Source organism: Delphinus delphis, chromosome 8 (assembly GCF_949987515.2).
Source record: "Delphinus delphis chromosome 8, mDelDel1.2, whole genome shotgun sequence".
In the NCBI taxonomy this organism is placed as follows: domain Eukaryota; kingdom Metazoa; phylum Chordata; class Mammalia; order Artiodactyla; family Delphinidae; genus Delphinus; species Delphinus delphis.
In genome coordinates, this window is record NC_082690.1 from 70,152,667 (window position 1) to 70,172,388 (window position 19,722).

The 19,722-nt window shown below is 48.2% G+C and overlaps 1 protein-coding gene across 1 annotated transcript in view; it reads left to right on the forward strand.

Annotated features, from left to right (window-relative positions):
• The window catches only part of INSC (INSC spindle orientation adaptor protein), a 126,102-nt gene that overhangs the window by 71,885 nt on the left and 34,495 nt on the right, over nucleotides 1-19,722 (forward strand). Inside the window, exons 6-7 of the mRNA XM_060017323.1 lie at nucleotides 5,372-5,485; nucleotides 11,331-11,456. Coding sequence (XP_059873306.1) covers nucleotides 5,372-5,485; nucleotides 11,331-11,456 — 240 coding nt within the window. The remainder of the gene's footprint in view (nucleotides 1-5,371; nucleotides 5,486-11,330; nucleotides 11,457-19,722) is intronic.

A 19,722-nucleotide genomic window follows, 5' to 3' on the forward strand; every position in this document is an offset into this window, starting at 1 on the left:
ATTTATCAAAATGTATCATCTATGTTGTATTGACCAATTGTACTGATGATAATTTTAATACTAATTCAAGCAAGGAGAGATGATTTTTAAACACTTAGAGCCTTATAGTCACAGGAATTAAAAGAAAATTTCAAATTTCAATGATAAGCATGATTAAGTGTGATCAGTAAAATACTTTGAAACTTAAATGTATTACATTAAGATAAAATTCTGAGGGAGAATGGGGATGGGAATGTAAGTTTAAAGATGAAAAGAAAAGATGCAAAATGTTCAAATGTTAAAGAGATTGTTCATGTAATTTTAAGTGGATGATGACGGTATCAAGTTGTTTTGGTATTTAGATTTCATGGGATACATCTAAAAGAGTGATGTAATCATTTTATTTTAGTCAATATTTATAGTCTGCTGGAAATTACATCCTTTCCAACTTTGTTCTTTAAACTTATGATGCAAAATTTTACCTGTCAAATTAAAAATGTGCAAGGGGTCATATATTTTAAAAAATTCTTTTAGGGTTAAATGAGAAAAAAAATTGACATAGGATACACAGGCACTCTAGTTCTATAATATGGCTGCTGTCTCTGCCTCTCGCTGAGGATTGCTTAGGCCTTGAGACCCTGTCTTCTAGGAAGGGTTTTCTTTTTTCTTTTTTTTTTTTTGTGGTATGCGGGCCTCTCACTGTTGTGGCCTCTCGCGTTGCGGAGCACAGGCTCTGGACGTGCAGACCCAGCGGCCATGGCTCCCGGGCCCCGCCGCTCTGCGGCATGTGGGATCTTCCCAGACCGGGGCACGAACCCGTGTCCCCTGCATCGGCAGGCAGACTCTCCACCACTGCACCACCAGGGAAGCCCCAGGGTTTTCTTGTTATGCTCCTGAAGTCTGTTGCCTTATGCACCTACTGAGAACCCGTCCCTCGGCCATGTGCTTCTCAGAACACTGTCTTCCCATACCTTTTGACTATTTTAGTCTTGAATAACATTTTTCTGCTATATCTTTTTTTTTTTTATTCCAGTAATGAATTATGTCTCCCTGTTAATCTCCCACTCCCTTCAGGGAAACTCAGCTGAGTTTCTCACCTTTTGCCCTGCTTCTCACGTGGGTCTCTTTTCTTATCTAACTCACAGAATGAGCACTATTTACTCATCTGAGCAGCATTCGCACTTTGACTCCTCTTTCCTTTCTGACACATTCTTTTGTTTTCCAAAAGTAATCTTTTAGATTTTAGGATTTTCCTTATTGGGAGAAATAAAATCAGTTAAGGTCTGGATCTGCCCTAAACCTTTAGTTCTAAGTGATCTTATCCATTTTTGCCTCTCTAAATTGGATATTCCCACCCAGGAGATATTTTCCCATCAGACCAGTAGCTAATCCAAGCCTGGATTCAGTTGTTATTTTGTCTGTCTCCTCTTTATTATGTCTAGTCTTTCTGAGCCTTTCTCCAAGTCCTAATTCATGCATCTCTCCAAAATGTTCTCTTGGGACACAGGCGATACTATATCCTTATGTTAAAACTTTTTCACTTGAAATTTATCTAGTAATCCTTTGAATATTTCATGCTGATCTCTGTAATTTTGTCCTGTATCTAGAACTCTATTAACACAACAGACAACTCTAACAACAATTTTTAATATTATATCTCACAATGTTAAGGGTAGAGAATTTCAGTAGGGCTTGGTTGAGTAATTCTTCTGCTCCCTGTGGCATCAGCAGAGGTCACTTGGAGGTATTCAGCTGGCAGATGGTTTAGAGAGTCTTAGAAAGCTTCCTCACATGTACGGTGCTTTGGAGGGGATGGCTGGAAAGCTGGTCTCAGCTGAGAGTAATTGATCAGGGGTCCTACACATGGCACACGGCATCTCCAGCATGACAGTCTCAGAGTTATCAAACTTCTTATCTGGTAGCTTAGGACTCTGAAAAGAATGCTCCAAGAAGCCTGAGTGGCAGCTTCAAGGTTTCTTATGACCTAGCCTTGGAAGTCCTGAAACGTTACTTCTACCGAGTGCTGGCTTCTGTTCATCAAGGAAGTCACTGAGGCCAGCCCAGATTCAAAAGGGGGGGAATTAGAACCCACCTCTCTATGGGAGGAGCAGCGAAGAATCTGTGGCCATCTTTAATCAACCCATGTATATGTAATCCCTTTGCATGGCTGGGCTGCCCTAACTATATCTAACTGTGGAGTCTCTGTCTGAAGCTTTAGAAAGAGGCTTCACAGTATTTTCTTGCCTCCTTCTGAGGAACTTATTCCAGGCTGATGTTTGAGAGTTTACCCCTGCTGATAAATTTCACTGGGCTGCAGTCACTCTTTCTGATGGAGAAACAAAAATATATCCCCCTTTTCAAATTCTTTATTTCGAGTAGTTAGATTGTGTGCATCTCCTTAACCACCCCCCCCCCTTTTTTAAAATCCCTTTCTCCTCTTCTTCAAGATCCTATATTTTTTTGTTTCGTATCTGCCTGGTCTGTCATAAAAAAATTCTGTCATTCAGTTTAATCAGTCTATCTTCCTTCATTTTGTTTCCATTCTTTCACCACTCTTCTCATGATAGAGGGTGAAGCATAGTTTTGAAAATTCACCAATTCCTCCTCGATTACCTGAAAAAACTTGATTTTAGAGACTGTGTTCATTTGAAACTAACACCAAGATAGGATTTGATAAGAAACATCTATGAAGGATAGAGGGAAGGAAGCAGGAGAAGCAGTGGAAAACCATGTTGCAGGGCTGATAACTGAGAGAGAAAAGGGGGAGGAAGACTTGAGTAGGAAGAGACGGAATTTTCAAGCCAAAGTCACCTGTGAGAGGAGGCCCCTGCCTGCAGTCATGGACTCACAGCAGTGCCCCTGCTGTGCTAAGTCACAGCTGGGAGTAGCTCAGGGGAAGTGTGGCCTCGGTAGGAACATGGTGGTGGATCTAGGTGGGGCTTTCTAGGTCAGCTCTGCCCCCTGCAGCAGAAGCTCTGGCTGCCACAGGGCAGAACATAGTAGATGCTAACGGAAGCCCGGGTGGAGAACTGTGCTCCAGTTTGGTGAGAGCTGCTCATGAGGCTGGATTTCCTCCTTGTTTTGAGACTTCCATCTCCACTAGCCCCTGGGAGGTCCTGCCGGCACTGAGGGACATGGATTCACTGACTTTGGTAAATAGGGAGTCAGATTCACAGGGGTTAAGGTCTAACTCCACCACGTACCATATGTGTAACCTTGGGCAGATTTCTGTGTCTGTTTTCTCAACTCGGAAGGAAATCTTGAACAAACTTTTGAGAGCCCTTCTAGCTCTGACGCCTTCCAGCTCTGACGCATTGTGATACTTAGAGCCTTGATGATTTCCGTGGAGCCTTTGATCTCTTCTCTTTCCAAATTTATCCTTGTGAAAAGGATGTTTACAACTTTTCATTGTCAGAGAGCTGACTCACTGAGACAAATCTGAAGTGTAATTATGGTATATGTGAGTATAGACGTTAACAAGAAATTATCCTCAGACATAAATGGTCTAATAGCAGAAAATGATTGCAAAAGACAGTGGGTTTGAATAGTTTAACATAATGCTAATTTGCTTCAAGTAAAAACACTGATCAGGAACATTAGGTAATTATCATTTAAGTACAGGACCCCAGGATATGAAATCTGCATTTTCATGTTAGCACTGATATCACTTATATAACTGCTTACAGCAAAGATAGGGAATGATTCTAAGTACATTCATTATACAGATTTGCAGTGACAAATCTTGGTTATTAATTTTACCTTTTGTTAAATATCTTACAAGCGGCATCTATCCAATCAGGAAATAATTTTTATATTTAATGTAGTTTGATTAATTACACACAATCTTAGACTGCTATATGTAGAAGATTGGCATATTGCTATGTGTGAAGAATTCTGAGTTTGAATAAAGAAGAAAAATGGAAGAGCTATTTACCTGGAGACTCAAACCCCTTTAATTTAAATCATTTTACAAATGGGGAAACTGAGGCCTAGGGGGCTTATCTCAATTGCCCAAGATCTCAAGATAAAAACTGTTAAGAATTTTATTTTGCTTCCATGTGCCAGATACCTTTAGAAGTTCTTTATATATATTAGCAACTTTAAAAGATGGGTACAACAACCATAAGAGATAGACACTGTGATTTCTGCCGTCTTACAGATGAGGAAACTAAGGTGCAGAAGGGCTGAGTTACTTGCTCTAGGGAGCTTAGAAGTGGCAGAGCCAGAATTTGAACCCAGGCAGTTTAGCTCTGGAGTCCATACTTTTAACCATATACATACTTGCTCATCAATGTAGTGTGTTAAAAAAGGCAGGCTGGCACTGGAACTGAGATCTCCTAGTTTCCTTGTGTCTTTTCCATAACACCAGTATGAATTTGAAACAAATCCATTTTCATCTTTTAAAATAAACACGGCAACTGAAATTGCACAAGTGTCTTCCCAGAGGTCCTACTTTCTCGCACGAGGCCCCCAAAGGCAAGTCTCCCCAGTCTCCATCTCCACAACCTCCCAGGAGAAACTCAAGCAATGAACATTAATTAGCAGGTAGGAGTCATCTCTAATTGATGAATCACAACCTTCAAAACAAATGACTGATTATGAAGTGGTTTCAAGTTCCGTGAAAAGCTTTCTCCCAGAAATAAGCTAAACTCTTCTAGGAATAATCTTCATGTCCCATTTGTTGATGAATTTTCCATTTGCTCTTCTTCCTGAGCCTCCCAGGGTGCTGTGCTTGGTCATTCCCGGCCCTCTTACCACCAGCCTTAGATCCTTCAGCTGTCATTAGTGGCATTCCTCACTGAGCTACCCAGTCTTTGACAGGATACCAGGTTGCTGTGTTGGCCTGGCTGTCCACCTAAGGCAAATGTCCTCTGAGCAGGAAGATACTACAGAGTAGAATGTTTCTCTTGACTCATCTCCTGAACCCATCACCCAGCGGGACTTTGCCCTTAGCTAACGGCCATCCAAAATGAGCAAATTCTTTGGTCATATCTGTAGCAACTCATTGGTTTTCAACTTGATGGTTTGTTTATTTCACCGATGGTTTCTGTTCTCATCAGGAGCCAGTAGAATAGCAAAAAGGTGCTTGCTGAGCCCGTCAGTGATGAGCTGAGCCCATCAGTGATGAGAGTTGATTTTCTGATTGACTAGAGTGGGGCGCATTGGTTGTCCATGCCCCAGGGGTATGAAATTATCCCATATTTCTGAAATGTAGCTCAGACCTCATCCTGATTCATGTCTTTCCCTAAGTTAGAAACTCATCACCCCCATCATGGGGTAGTGGAGATGGGGCAGGATTACCGATTTCAGGACACTCTTGGGTATTCCATTAAGGAAGGTGAGCAGAAGGTAGATGAGTGAGTAACCATCAGACTTTGCTCTCTTTTCTTAGGCACTGGTGAGAAAAATCGATGCCTCGGACAATATCTACACCACAGAATCCACCACAGGGAACCTGTTCAGCCTGACCCAAGAGGGGGCTCCCTTGTGCCGCATCATAGCGAAGGTGAGCTTCATGGATGGGGGCCAAGGTGATGGGCCTGGGGAGAGTGTGAGGAAGCTAGTTTGGTGGGGACAGCTGGCTTAGGAAGCCTGTCCTGGCTCTAGCATTTGCTTGTTATGTAACCTTGGAAGAGTTACCTCCCCTCTCTGGGCCTTGGTGTCTCCATCTTTAATAGTGGCTAACTCCTCGATTTCATTTCCCACTTGAGACAAGAAGATGGTGCCCCTGGAGCCTCTATCATCTTTCTTCACGAGGTGTCTGTTATAAATATCAACCCTCCTCCCTCATCTTCACATATCCCACCAAACCCAAACCCAACATACCTTCCACCTTAGGTTCTTGGCTGGATCTTAAAAATGCCTGCTGTCACTGCACTATGACATGAAGGAAAGACAAAATTGAGGGCGGTGGTTTTCATTAATTACATGGGAGTTGTAATTCATTAACTTCATGGTCAATTTGCCCCTGCACTCATTCTAAGTGTTGGATCCAAACACTTAGAACAAATACAGGCAATTGGTAGCTCCCTAGGGGGCTTGCTAAGGCCTTCTGTTTTATTTTTGCCTCTTTTTTTTTTTTAAACTTGAGAAATGACATTACCATTGGGGATAGAATAATGATCTAACTGGAATCAAAGTTACATCCTTCAATAGACTTAAGATGTCAGTCACAAGAAGATGCTCCAGCTCTGTGGTTCCCAGTCCTAACCCTGCAGCACAATCCCTCAGGGAGTTTTTGGAAAACACAACATAAATGGTTTGTCGCCCTCCAAGATTTACCGAGGTCCTGGGGTAAGACCTGGGAATCCACATTTTAATAAGCTCTACAGGGGATTCTGAGGCATGGCCACTCTCAGACTCACTGATCTAAGCCTTTAAGGAGATCTGGAACAGGAGGGTAAATGCTTGTCAACTCTGGTCAAGGGAGAAGTAAATTGTGTGCAACAGCAATAGCTAACGTTTAAGGGTGCTCTCCACTGTGCTTAATGCCTTGCAAACGTTATTTCTTTTAAATCATAAAATCATCCAAACAAGTAGTTATCATGTTTTTCCCATCTATAGTTGAGGAAGTGGTTTGAGAGGCTGACTCAAGGTCACACGACTGATAAAGAGTGGAGTCAGAATTAGAACCCAAGTCTCTTTAATTCAGAGTTCATGATCCTAAAGCCCACAGTGGTGACTTCTGGTTCAATCCTTGGCCCTTCAGCTTCTTGGGCCAAAGTGTGACTCAAAAGTTCTCAACCCTGTAGGCATATTAGCATCACTAGGGAGCTTTAAAAGTCTCCACTAGTGGGCTTCCCTGGTGATGCAGTGGTTGAGAGTCCGCCTGCTGATGCAGGGGACACGGGTTCGTGCCCTGGTCCGGGAAGATGTCACATGCCGCGGAGCAGCTGGGTCCATGAGCCATGGCCACTGAGCCTGTGTGTCCGGACCTGTGCTCCGCAAAAAAAAAAAAATCTCCACTAGTAAGTGGCCAAGGTGAATTTGAACCTGGCTGTTTGACAGCAAAGGCTATGCTCTTGTTTGCTGTCCTGAACTGCCTCTCAGCAGCCCGGCTCCCTCCTCTTCCTCCTGTCTGCCTTCTCCTCATCCCCATCCTCCCTTGCCTTCCTCCCCTCTCCACAATCTTTATTATCTACTGCATCCTTTCTATATGTCAAACACTGCACTAAGCTTTCCCTTCATCATCTCATCTGATCCTCCGGATAATCTAATGATGTGTTATAATTATAATTCCCATTTTTAAGAATAGGGAACAGAGGCTCAGAGAGAAGTTCATGCACATTAAATGCAGATGGGATTTTAACTAGATCTGCTGACTCCAGAATTTTAATATCAACCTTCTTCTGTCTCCAGTCCTTGGGGGAGAGTAGACGGAGGGTTGATGCAGAGAGATGATTCCATGATGACTCCCATCTTCCCAGTCTGGAAGATGCAGAGACTAGGTCCTCCAGCAAAATCGATGTTTGGGTTTCCAGTCCTGACAGTGACAAAGGGGCTGGGAGTTCCTGGTATGCCCTGCACAGCATCCTCACCTCCGATGCTCAGGAAATATGCCCAATATGGTAACAGATGTGGGGCAGCTTCCCCCAGTGGCCTTCCTCATTCACCTCCCTGGAGCCCGGTGTGGTCTGTCCTTGGGTCCTTCATCCATCTGAGCTACCCCCATGAGATGATTTGGGCAACCTGTCTGAGGTCTATCCTCTCATCCCCTTGGGTTCCTCTGATGGCCGAGAAATAAACCCAGTCCTCCCTATGACAGTGGTGGCAAATAATCCCATTCCTTCCTGAGTGCAGAGCACTGAAAACTTCCCTGTGCGTTGTTAGAATTACCCCCTCCTCGCCACTCCAGCTCCTCTATTATCCTCCTCCCACCACTAGCCTACACACCCCTCAAGTGGCCTCCTCCAGCTTTATGACAGCTTACCCTGAGCCTGTCTGAATAATGCATACCATTATACAGCTGGGCTCCGAGCCCAGAGCTTTCTATAAAATTAAACAACCTCCAGCCAACAGTGCGATTCCACAAGCTCAGGCAGCTCCTGGTCCCACTCTAAGCTGAGTGCTTCTTTTCGGTCCTCAATGGGGGCTTCACATTCCATCTCACTTTCTATCTCCTCTCCCTCCCACATATTCCAGCCCTTGGGACACCTTTCATGAGGGTATGAGACACCCTTCTAACCAGGATGCCTTCTGTGACCTGATCCCAACCTGGCTGTCCAGGTCCACCCACCCTCACTGGGTGCTCGGCCCTTTCACAACATTAACTCACTGCTCCTTCAACAGCTGAGTCATGTAGCTGTCACAACCCCATTGTTAACCAAAGATTGCCAGCAGCAGAGCCAGGATTTGAACCAGAATCCCCTCAATCTGGGTTCAGGATTCCCCCTTCTTCTCCTAGTAGCTAAAAATGCTAAGAAGACCATTTTTCACAGGCTTGGGAAAGGATGTAATGAGAATGCAGAGGCTTAAATATAGTTATGCTAGACTTGGCGTCTCCTGAGCCAAAGGAAGGCTGCCACACTGATCCTGGCTCTCTGCCTCCCATTCTTTGGCGTCATTTCTTCATTGTCTGCTCCAGACGTAAATATCTATCTATCATTGTACATATATAAATAAGATTTGTACTATATATGATTAAATACACACACATATAAACATGCATACATATATAAACATATAAACATATATATATATATATATATATATATATATATATATATATATATTTACATCTGGTGGGAGGTCATTAATAGCCAACAAGCCTGGCCAGGGAGACTTTAGGACTCCTGTTCTTTCTTCTTACTTTAAAGAGTAATTTGATCTTATGTCAGTGACTCTCTGGGTAAGGTCTTTATGTGCAACCCTTATCAGATGTCCCAGGAACCGTGGGAAAGTAGGCAGGCAGGGATAAAAGACTGTGGAGCAAGAATTCAGAGGGGTATGTGTCTTGTCCCCATACCAGAGCATATTTTTTATCAGAATAATGATGTGCATTTAAAATCACATCATTTTAAGTGACCCTTTGACCTTTCTATAACCATCCCCTTTCAGATTATGTCAGGAGTTCCTACTCTGTGCTCTTTTAACCCTGCAACCCCTCCCCATTTCAATACACAGCTACCCAGATTTCTTCCTGCTTTTAACGTTGTCTGCCAGACAAGGAGCTCAGCATGGACAGGGACTGAGGCAGTGCCCAGCAGAGGGTCTGGCATATAATAAACCATTAATATTTTTGTGCTGCCTGAACAAATGTACCAGTCCTTTCCCACCAAATAAACTACCCTAAAAGGAAGGAGGAATATTATAAAATGTCAGAAATTCTGAACTCCCCCAGAATTGGATACTTTCATCTTGGTCCCTGCAGTGGTGAGCAGGCAAACTCTTAGACTGCAAAGGGCCCGGGGCTTATCATCGTGGGGTGTGGGGAAGGGGAGATCTGGGGTGACATTGCAGTGAGGCTGTGCTGGGCCGTAGTGGTCATTGCTGCTTCTTCTGGTTACTCATACATGATCCTTTCAGTCATTCACTGCTACGTCCCTGGGGACACAGAACAGTGCCTGTTTCGTGCATAGTACATTTTTTGTTGAGAGAGTTCTGAAAAATCTGACTGGGGATGGTAATTTTGCTGAACCCACCTCCTTCTTCCTGTAACATCTTTCTCAGTTTGGGGAACCGAGGGCAGTGGGCATAGTTAGAGCCAGGAGTGGCGCGGTTACAGGCAAGTGCCCCTCAGGACCAAGTTCAGACCACTTGCTCGTGCATTCTTTCCTGCTGCCACTCCTAGGCACCCCTCCAGCCCTCAGGGAAGGGGAGAAGGAGGAAACAGGGCAAAGCCAGATGTGGGATAGCCAGCTTCCCCTGCTTTGGACGTGGATGTCCACGGTGGGGTTGCCCCCAGTTTGCTGGACGTGTGGTGAGTCGCCTTTGTGATCTGTTGTTCTCTCTCACTTTGCTCCGGGATCCAAGGCGGCTTCAGTGATTTTTCTGCAGAATAAATATGTCCAGTTAGGATGAGCACCTCACTCCCAGACTCTTTTCAGAAATCCTCTCAGACTTCTCCTGGGAGGTCACCACAAGGTCTCAAAAAGGAAAAGTACAGGTTCACATTCAAGAGCTCGGCGGATCAATCCTAAAGGTTTTTTTCTTTTTTCCTTTTACAAATTGGAGTGAAGGAGTGAAAACAAGACCAGTGTGGATTGGGGGTGATTATTTCACCCATCTGGACTTCAGTTTTTCCCACCCCCCAAATGGAAATAAATTATAGTATTGAGGTAAATAAGCTCCCTTTTCTGTGCCTGCCCTGGTGGTGGGAGCATCTGAGAAGTAACAGGTGGTCACCGGCATAGTGAGAACCAGCACGAGGCATCTAGCTTTCAGTTCCCTCCATCTGCCTCAGACTTGTTTCTAGAACCTGTTTCTGACAACTCTAGGCTTATTCCATGGCGGCTGCTGAGGGGTGTTGCCAGGAGTCTGGGAGCCGTGTTACCTGGGGTTGAGCCTGGCCCCAGCACGTGTGCCTGCCCTGGCCCCTCGCCTCCAGTTTAGATTACCAAGAGTGACATTATTCCTGGAGGTGGCATTTCACTGTAACACATGTGGGAGCTTGGGAGTGTGTGTGTGTGTGTGTGTGTGTGTGTGTGTGTGTGTGTGTAGAAACCAGAGGGGAGGAAACATTCTTTTTTACTACTACACTCCTGGGTTCTCTGGCTGGGGCCCTGTAAATTGGGCTGACAAAAGCCAGATTAACAAAAAAAAAAAAAAAAAAACAGGTTTATTAGCACTTGCACTGTACTTATGCATGGGAATGGTCAGAGATGAGTAACTCAAAGGTTTGGTTAGAACTTGGGCTTAACGTAGCATCTTAGCAAAGGAACGGTATATTTTTAGAGAAGTGGTAAGACAAAGGAAGAGAACCTTGACTCTCTAGGGGTGGCAAATTGTGGGAAGACACATAGATGGGAAACTAATAGTAGATAAAGACTGAAGTCTGCTATGTGGATTCCTCTGGTTCCAAATCCAGGCTGATAAGGGTCTAATATTGTCTCCAGCGATTAACTCTTGTTCTTCCTAGTAGAGAGGGGAGAGGGGGTATAATCTTTTTAAATTTATGTCCTGCTTTTAGTCAAATAGGGAGAGGACAGAGATCTTATTTTGTATCTGCTTCTTCTTAATTGCCTTCAGCTCAAAATAATCTTTACACTAAAGCAGCATATTTTGGGGTGGCTATTCTGCCACCCTACAGACCCCAAAACACACCTGCTGAGTGAGGGGTATCAGTAATTCTTGAGTCGGCCCCTGGAGAGGTCACACGGTGAGTTCATGTGACATTTTCTTTTTCTTGGCAGGAGGGTGGGGTCGTGGCGCTCTTCAAGGTCTGCCGGCAGGACAGTTTCCGGTGCTTGTACCCCCAGGCGCTCCGCACGCTGGCCTCCATCTGCTGCGTGGAGGAGGGTGTCCACCAGCTGGAGAAGGTAAGGGTGCAGCTGGCTGGCTGGGCGGGGCCTGAGGTCCCTGAGCAGGTGGGTGAATGGGGAGAGCGACCTCCTGGTGGACGTCTGGCAAGAGCAAGTCCCGAGTCCCTCCTGTTCCCAGGCATCATTCATGTGGGGCTGCTGGGATCTTGACTGTGGTCGATGAAGACATGAAGGGGGCCGAGACTGAGGAGCTCAGCGGGAAAGGCAGGGTCCAGAGAGACACTCAGCACTTCCTGGGTGGAGTGGCCAACAGAGCCTGGTTGGCGGGGCAGGGTGGGAGGTGGGGGGGAACACAGCAGGAGGCAGGCAAGTCAGGTGGGGAGGGGTGTCGAGGTTAAGGGCGGTTGGTCCTTCTCTCGTGGCAGGACCCCAGCAGAAGGAAGAGGATCCAGCTCCTCCGGGGACAGGATAGGCATGAGCAGGGTGGGCATGGGTGCCTGGGCAAGCAGGTGGGCTCCACCCAAAGAGGGCTTGGGTAAGGGAAAGGGAAACTGGAGTCCAAGCACATGATGGGTCAACACCACTGGAGGTGGCCAAGATTGGAGGGCAGGTGATGACTTGACAGTCCCAGGTGCCTAGCTCCAGGCCAACCTAGGGCAACGTGACCGATTCCAGCTACCACCTCCCAATTACCCCAGCTTGTAGGGCTGAGGCTGCTTCAACACTTCTGCCTGAGTGCGTCTGCGCCTGCAGCTGGGTCCTCAGGGATGTTAGCAGGAGGGTTGGGAGGCTAGTGCCGACACTTGGGGATTTCTCAACCACATTTCAAGGAAAGATGCTGATTTTTTTTTATGGAAGAGAGATAGAAAGGCCTGGTATGACCTGGTGACAATTGTGGTGCCTGCAGGGTGAGGGGTAGGTACCTCGAGTCTGTTCTCGTGACTGGTCTAAATGGGGATGGGACAGCAAACTTCTCCCCTTCCTCTGCATCCATTTCCCGCAGTCTGGTCCTGGCTGCCCAGAAAACCTCCACCCTACCCTCAGTTTCTTTACTTTGGTCCGGACTCCTAGACAGATGGTCATTTTACATTCTACCCTGCTTCTTTCTAAATCTGCTCAGGTTATGGGACAGAGTCCCAGGATCACAGGCTCTGAGGTGCTTTTAGCTGAGGATGGAGGGTGCATGGGAAATCTGCTCAGTTTACAGATGAGAAGGCTATGGCTCAGAATGGGGAAGTAATTTGTCTGAGGTCACACAGCAAAGTGGTGAAGGAGCTAGTGCCAGCCCTCTGGACAGGGTGCCCCCTTCCCATGGGGTCAGAAGCCTTTGTGTGTGCTTGCTTAGGTGATAAAATGGAGGAGAGAGGCAGTGGCGAGACACACAGACTCCATGAAGTAAATGCATCGAGCATTTCCAGCTTCATGTGCTGAATAATCCTCTCTTCTCCCATAAAATCTTCTTCCTTAGACAGCGGGAAATGGCCATACGCGTTTGTTTCTCATCTTCTTTCATGCTGGTTGGCAGGAATAAGGGGAGGAAAAGGCAGAAGGGACTAGAATCACCAGTTCTCCAAAAGCAGTACATTTCTTGGCTTTAGAGAGTTTGCAGAGCAGCAGGGAAACCTCAATCCAGGGAAGAAAGACAGCAGGACTTTCTTTGCTCAGAGTGAAAACCTGTGCAGCTGGGAAGGCTGTGGAGGCAATTTCTCCCGCGGGGCTCCAACGCCAGAGGGCGCCAATGCGTCTTTCCCAGGCCAGGTGGGCCACCGGCCTGGGAGCCAGCCCCTACCCACCGAGCAAGAGGACGGGGGACACTCAGCGCCTGAGGGCTTACTAAGCGCCCCGTGCTGAGCTAGCCCCTTACACGCATTCCCTTCATTAACCCACCAGAACCTCGTGAGGTGAGCACGATTCATATCTTCACCTTGAAGACGAGGAATTGAGTCTCAGCCAGTGTAAGTGACTCACCTAAAATCACAGAGTAAGTTTTGGAGCCAGGATTTGGACCCCGTCTGGTTGTCTAATGCCCAGTCGACCTCACTGACTCACTGGTTTAATGGATACTCTCAGACTGCCAAAAAAAATCCCTGCCGCTAAACCCGGACCACCTTGCTCTTTCTGGCCAAAGTCCTAATTCTCCCACCCCCAACTCGCACAGGAGAAGGTCACCGTCTCTGGGCTTTCCCCTCCTCCAGGTCAGATTACTTTCCACACGCAGATACTTCTGAAATAACTCTGTGCCCGGCAGTGAGCAGGAGGGAGTCTTGTCAGAAAGGAGCCCCCGTGTGGTCGGAAACAGCTACTACAGCTCTGCAGTCACAGAACTTGCCAAGTGTCTTCACAGGCAGCCTGATTCCATTTGATATCTGCCTTGAGTGTGCAAGCATCCCCATTATACAGACAAAGAAACCGAGGCTCAGAGATGTGAAGTGACGTAACAGACAAAACCCCTGGTCCTCTTAGAGCTTACGTTTTAGCTCAGGGGGTGGCAAGTTATAGCCTGTGGGCCGAAGTCATCCTGCTGTCTTGTTTTTGGCACGTACAGCCCATGAGTTAAGAATTTTTTTTTCATTTTTAAATGGCTGTAAAAATATCAGAAGAACATTTTGTGTCACATGAAAATTATGTGAAATTCAAATTTTTGATCCATAAAGTTTTAATGGATCACTGCCAGGCTCCTTTGTTTAGGTGTTCTCTATGTCTGCTTTTTCTCTACAACAGCATAATTAGATAATTGCAAGAGACCATGAGGCCCACAAAGTCAAAAACATTTACTATCTGGTCCTCTACAGAAAATGTTTATCGACCCCTATTCTATCAGGTAATAAGGACATCATGACAGTGACTAAAAGGATAATAACATTTATCGAATACTTGCTTTGGACAAGCACTTTGTTAAACCCCATCTTTCATGGCGTCACTTAATCGTTAATCCATTGGTGCTGTTATCATCCATGTGGTTTGTAGAAGGAAGGGAGACTCAGAGAAGTGAAGCAACTTGCTCAAGCGCACACAGCTAATAGATGGCCTGGCGATCATTTAATCCCAGCTCTGCTGAGCCAGAGTCAGCCTGGGCTGTGAACCATTATGCCAACCCAGGACTCAACTCCAATACGTGAGGCTAAGGTCCATGCTCTTTTCCTCCACGTCATGTTGCTTCCAAAGCTGTGAGATGTTCTAGAGACACCCAGGAGGGCCTGGATCCCCTGTCCCTCCCCCAGGTCCTGCCCACATGGGCTCTGTGATCCGGCTGCTGAGCGCTGGCCTCAGATGCTCTGGTGAGGTCACCCGTTGTCCACGTTTAGGACGGAAGGTGAAGAAATCCGGGGACAGGCTGATTCGCAGAAGCCGCAGCACGACAGGCAAGGCAGAGGCGAGGTGGGACGCAGGTGCCCTGGGGCTTTCGCCTGCTGCCCACTCACCCGGCACAGTTCATGCCCTCTTTAGATAATGTCAAAGTCCTAGCCTCCCCCTGACTTACTGGCCTAGCCTCCTCCCTGAGACTCCCGTAATTAATTGGCAGCAAGAAATGTGCTGGATTTGGTTAAAATCCACTTCTGTCATGCGGCTACCCACCACCGCTTCCCTCCAACCTTAAAGTGGTTCATTAAATCACCCACAGACCCCTGCGGAGTATGAGTCTAGCCAGGTCACCAGACAGCCCATCCATCCTTGGCCCTGCTGCATGATGCCCGAGCTCTGTTGGGCTTGGAGCATTCGAGGGGCCATAGATTCACCCAGTCACCTGTTTCTTCTTTCTGTGTCATCCAGTTGTTCACTTACTTTCAACTCACTCGTTTCCTTGCCTGCTCACTCAGTCCCTCACCATCTCATCACGCTACTAATTCATTCCGTCATCACACATTTGTTGTGAAGCAGCCCAGCTCCGGGAAAACTGTGGCCTTTGAGAGTCAGGCTCTTCTGTATGGGAATCCAGGCTTTCCCACCTACGAACTTGGACACGTTTCCCCGGGCAAGTTACTTAACTTCTCAGAGGTGTGGTTTCTTCATCAATCAAATGCGCATGATGAAATCTACCTCCTAGGGCTGTCAGAGATAAATAGATTGCAGTAACCTGGTGCCTGGCGCCCACGAGGCGCTGAATAAATGGTAGCTATTCTGATTTTGGCGGGTGTGATGCCAGTTGCCGGGGTTTTGAATATGAGTGACCTGAAGAAGATGATGGTCTGGTGGAGAAGAGAGCTCTGGCATGCCAGCAGGAGGGGATAGCGTGACCAAAGATGCTGCCCAGGGCACAGTGTGGAGAAGTCAGTGGGGCTGGAGCACGAGTCCCTACAACCTTTCCATTTTACAGGTGAGGAAACTGAGGCTCAGAGATCGTGTTCCCTCAGCTCATGAATGTGTAGTTTGGATTCAAACCCACGTCTGGCTGGTTTCTAAAGCCCATGTTCTTTATACTCTGTGACCCTGGGAAGAGCTGGCCCTTCTGAGGTGGGGACTGCAGGGCAATGGCTCCCAGGGAACCAGGCTCTGGGTACTGGTCCGGGAAGAGGGCAGACGTGGATATTCCCCGAGCAGGTTTGGAGCAGCGAGATGTCAAGACATAGCAAAGGCCTCTGCAGAGGTGCCTGAAGGGTCTTTCAAGTCTCCACGCTTTCTTTTCAGAGGTGTGGTTCATCCTGCCCACAGCCTCTCACCATCGTGCTCCTGCCAGGGCAACGAGTTTCAGGAAGTCTATCCTGTGTCCTCAGCAGAGAGTCACCCCTCATTCCCCAGCCCCTGCGCTGGGCTCTGGGAGGAGAGACAGGCAGCTGTGTTCCCTGTCTCCCACATGAGCTGGCCAAGTGGTAGCCCCATGGCTATCAGAAGCTGCAGGCTGGTGGTACCACCTGTGCCTGGGGTGCTGGTGAAGGCAGCAGCAAGGAAGCAGTGGAGCTGGGCCCCGAGGACCAAGGTGGAGCTCCCAGGCAGGCCAGGGGAAAGTGGCCTCGGCAGAGGGACTCCACAGCTGGCTAGTAGGCCAGTGGGGCTCTAAGTCTTTTAGGAACTCCGTGCTCAGTGAGTTGGGGGAGCCCAGAAGAGGAGGCAGTGTTCTCTGAGACCCACTTTGGAGAAGATGGGATGAAGAAAATCAGGGCCAAAGAGGGAGTGAGGGCTTCAGAGCCACACAGCCCAGTGAGAGCAGATGGACCCAACTCTGTCTGGTGGCCAGGTGACCTAGCCCACCTGGACTGGTCAGGGCAGCCTTGGGGCAGAGTAGAGCTGGGAAGGTGGACTGGCATTACCAAGAGTGAGAACTGCTGGTTTTGGGGGAGGTTGAGAGGGGGCTAGAAAGTGAGTCCTCTCTGAACCTTGGTTTTCTCTTTATAAAACGGGACGCCACCTCCTCCGTGGGGCTGCCATGATGATGTGATGCAGCAATGCAGGTGGGGCCTGCTTGGAGGAAGAAATCGCCTGTGTCTGTTTCCCTTCCCTCTTTCCTGGCCTGTTTGTCTTCACATTTTCGGGTTGGTCTGGGGAAAATCCTGCAATGCTCCCAGAAAGCCTCAGTCCTGGGATTTTGCCATGGCCCTGGCAGAGTTCCAGGTTGTTCTGAGTGGGTAATGGGACCATCAGGGCACTATTGTTGCAGCAGTCAATGTTGGACAGAGCCAGGGGCCAGGATGGGGGGGGGGGGGGCTGGGGACTAGAGCTGGACTGGGGACTGGGGTCCAGGGAGCGGCTGGGCAGGAACCTAGAATCTAGGGCCGTAAGGGGTGGGGGGCATTCCAAACCCAATGCTCAGACAGCCTCAGACAACCTCCAAGACGGTTCTAGTAATTGCCTCTTCCAGACTTGAGACCAGAGACAATCTTGCTTTCAAAAGAGATTTTTTTTATTCCCACCCCCTCCCTCTTATTTCATTTTTTCAAATAAGGAATTCATCCTGTGTTGGAGCCAAGAGGAGAGCTTAATGAAAATCGATGGAGAAATTAATGATGAGCAGCGGGGAGGGGAGGAGGGCTCAACTTCAAGTCTGAGAAGGAAAGCGTCAGTGGCGAGGAATGGAGAAATTGCTGCCTGTCTCCAGGCAGCTCTCTCACCTCATCCCCGTTTCTTGGGATTGAGATGTCCTGACATCTGAAGGGCCAGGCTGCAGACAGGGAGGCCTGGACCCAGAGACCCTGGGTGGGAGGGAGCGGGTTCTGGGGGATGGTGGGGAGGCTCTGTCTCTCTAGCTGCTGCTTTACAGGACTTTCTCTCCACTGCTTGCCCCTTGTAGGGCTGCAGATGGTCAGAAATAAGTCAAATCTGCAAAAAAAGTAAACCGGTTTTTCTCATCCTTTTGCTCATTTGGTTCAAATGATCATTTTGCAAGGAAGGCAGGGAGAGATGGTCATGCCCATTTTACAGAAGGGGAAGTTGAGGCTGGAAGGCATAGAGACAGTGGCAGAGGCAGAGCCTGGGGCTGAGAACCCCATTTTTGCTTCTAGGTTCAGTTTGCTATGCCCCCCACCCCATTAGCCGAAAAGGACCATCGTGTGCAGACTCCAGAGCGAGGCAGCTACTTTGTCTTCATGGAGTCAGGTCTAAATAAGTAAGTGAGGCTGGGTGGGGAGAGAGGACCTATGGATGCCAGGCAAGAACTCTGCTTAATCTGACTTGAAGCGCCTTCTTTACCTTGTAGTAGTTCCTAGAGAGAGGGAGAGAGAAAATGCCTCGGAATGAGATCCAGATGTCTCCTCACCCTTCTTTGGGGCTCAACCCACCTACCCTTATCAGCTTCCGCCAGCTCTCATGCCCCCAGGTGTGGGCCTTCAACTGCCCTGGATGGCGGACTGTGCAGAGAACCCGAGGGTGCCAGGTCAGCTGTCTGTGCTGTGACTGTGGACAGGCAGACAGAAGTGGGGACTGACACTGTCACCTTCCTCAGACCTGCAAAGGGGCTTTCTAGAGGGGGTGTGGCTCATTCCCTTCCCCACCTGCCAAGTCTCCCAACGCGTTCCATCTGCCTTGAGGGTATGGGTGGGGGGACTTGAGGGAGGCCAGGATGTGAAGAGGAGAGAACAGAATTAGGCACTCTGCCCCCCTCCCCCCTCCTCTCCCTGTGAGATTCACTTAGAGATCAGGGGCCAGTATCGTCCAGACTGAAGGAAGGCCCTGCTGGCTCCGGGGCTGTGCTGCACTCCAAACCTGAGTTTGGAGAGGGCAGCCTCAGTCCTAAATGCAGCAGCGGGCGAAGGCTCAGCTCAGCCGGGCCTCGGGTCCCCATGCGCTGTGCAACAGCGCCACCTGGTGGAAAAGAGCAACAGCTGCAGCCCGGCCACGCCTCTTGTGTTGGGGAGAAGGGACGCTGTGCCGCAGGGAAGGAAGCCAGGGCTGCTCAGGGCACTGGACGGGGTGCAGAGGTGGGGCCTGCACCATCAGCACTGGCTTCCCTTTGGCTTCTGGAGTAGGGCCAGTGCCAGCTAGGAGGCCAGCAGGGGAAAGGAAGTTGCTATAGCAGGGAGGGGAGACAGTGAGGAGATTGAGGGAAGATAGAATGTGCAGGTTTCGGGGCAGAATTTAATGAGGGAGGGCCCATTTCCTGGGAACAGCCTGGCACCAACAGCACAGAGCAGGCCAGCCCTCAAAGCACAGAGGCACAGGAACCAGCATCCGCCATCCCTTGACAGCAGGTGGTGGGTCCTTTGGTCACACACACAGAGACAGAGACGAGGAGAGCAAAGAATGATGAGAAAGAGGAAGAGACTTATAGGACAAGAGAAAGAAGGGCAATGAAAAGACCCACACAGATAATGAACACACAGTTTCCAAAGAAGTGTTTCATTCTCCCTTGGGCTACTTTAAAAGTACAAATATGGGCTTCCCTGGTGGCGCAGTGGTTGAGAGCCCGCTTGCCAACGCAGGGGACACGGGTTCGTGGCCGGTCCGGGAAGATCCCACATGCCGCGGAGCGGCTGGGCCCGTGAGCCATGGCCACTGAGCCTGCGCGTCCGGAGCCTGTGCTCCGCAACGGGAGAGGCCACAGCAGTGAGAGGCCCATGTATCGCAAAATAAATAAGTAAATAAATAAAAGTACAAATAATTAGTTTGGGTCTTCCCTGGCAGTCCAGTGTTTAAGACTCTGTGCTTCCACTGCAGGGGTGCAGGGGATCCCATGTACCGCACCCAGCACGGCCAAAAAAAAAAAGAAAGTACAGATAATTAGTTTGAAGCCTTGTGATAGCTGGACATGCAGTGCCCTTCCTGTGGCCTGCTTGGACATAGAGTGATCTCTCATGATGGTTTTAATTTTCATCTCCCTGACAAGTAATAATTTTGAGCGATTTTTCTATGTCCTTATTGACCATTCGGTTATCTTCTGTGAAATGTCTGTTTG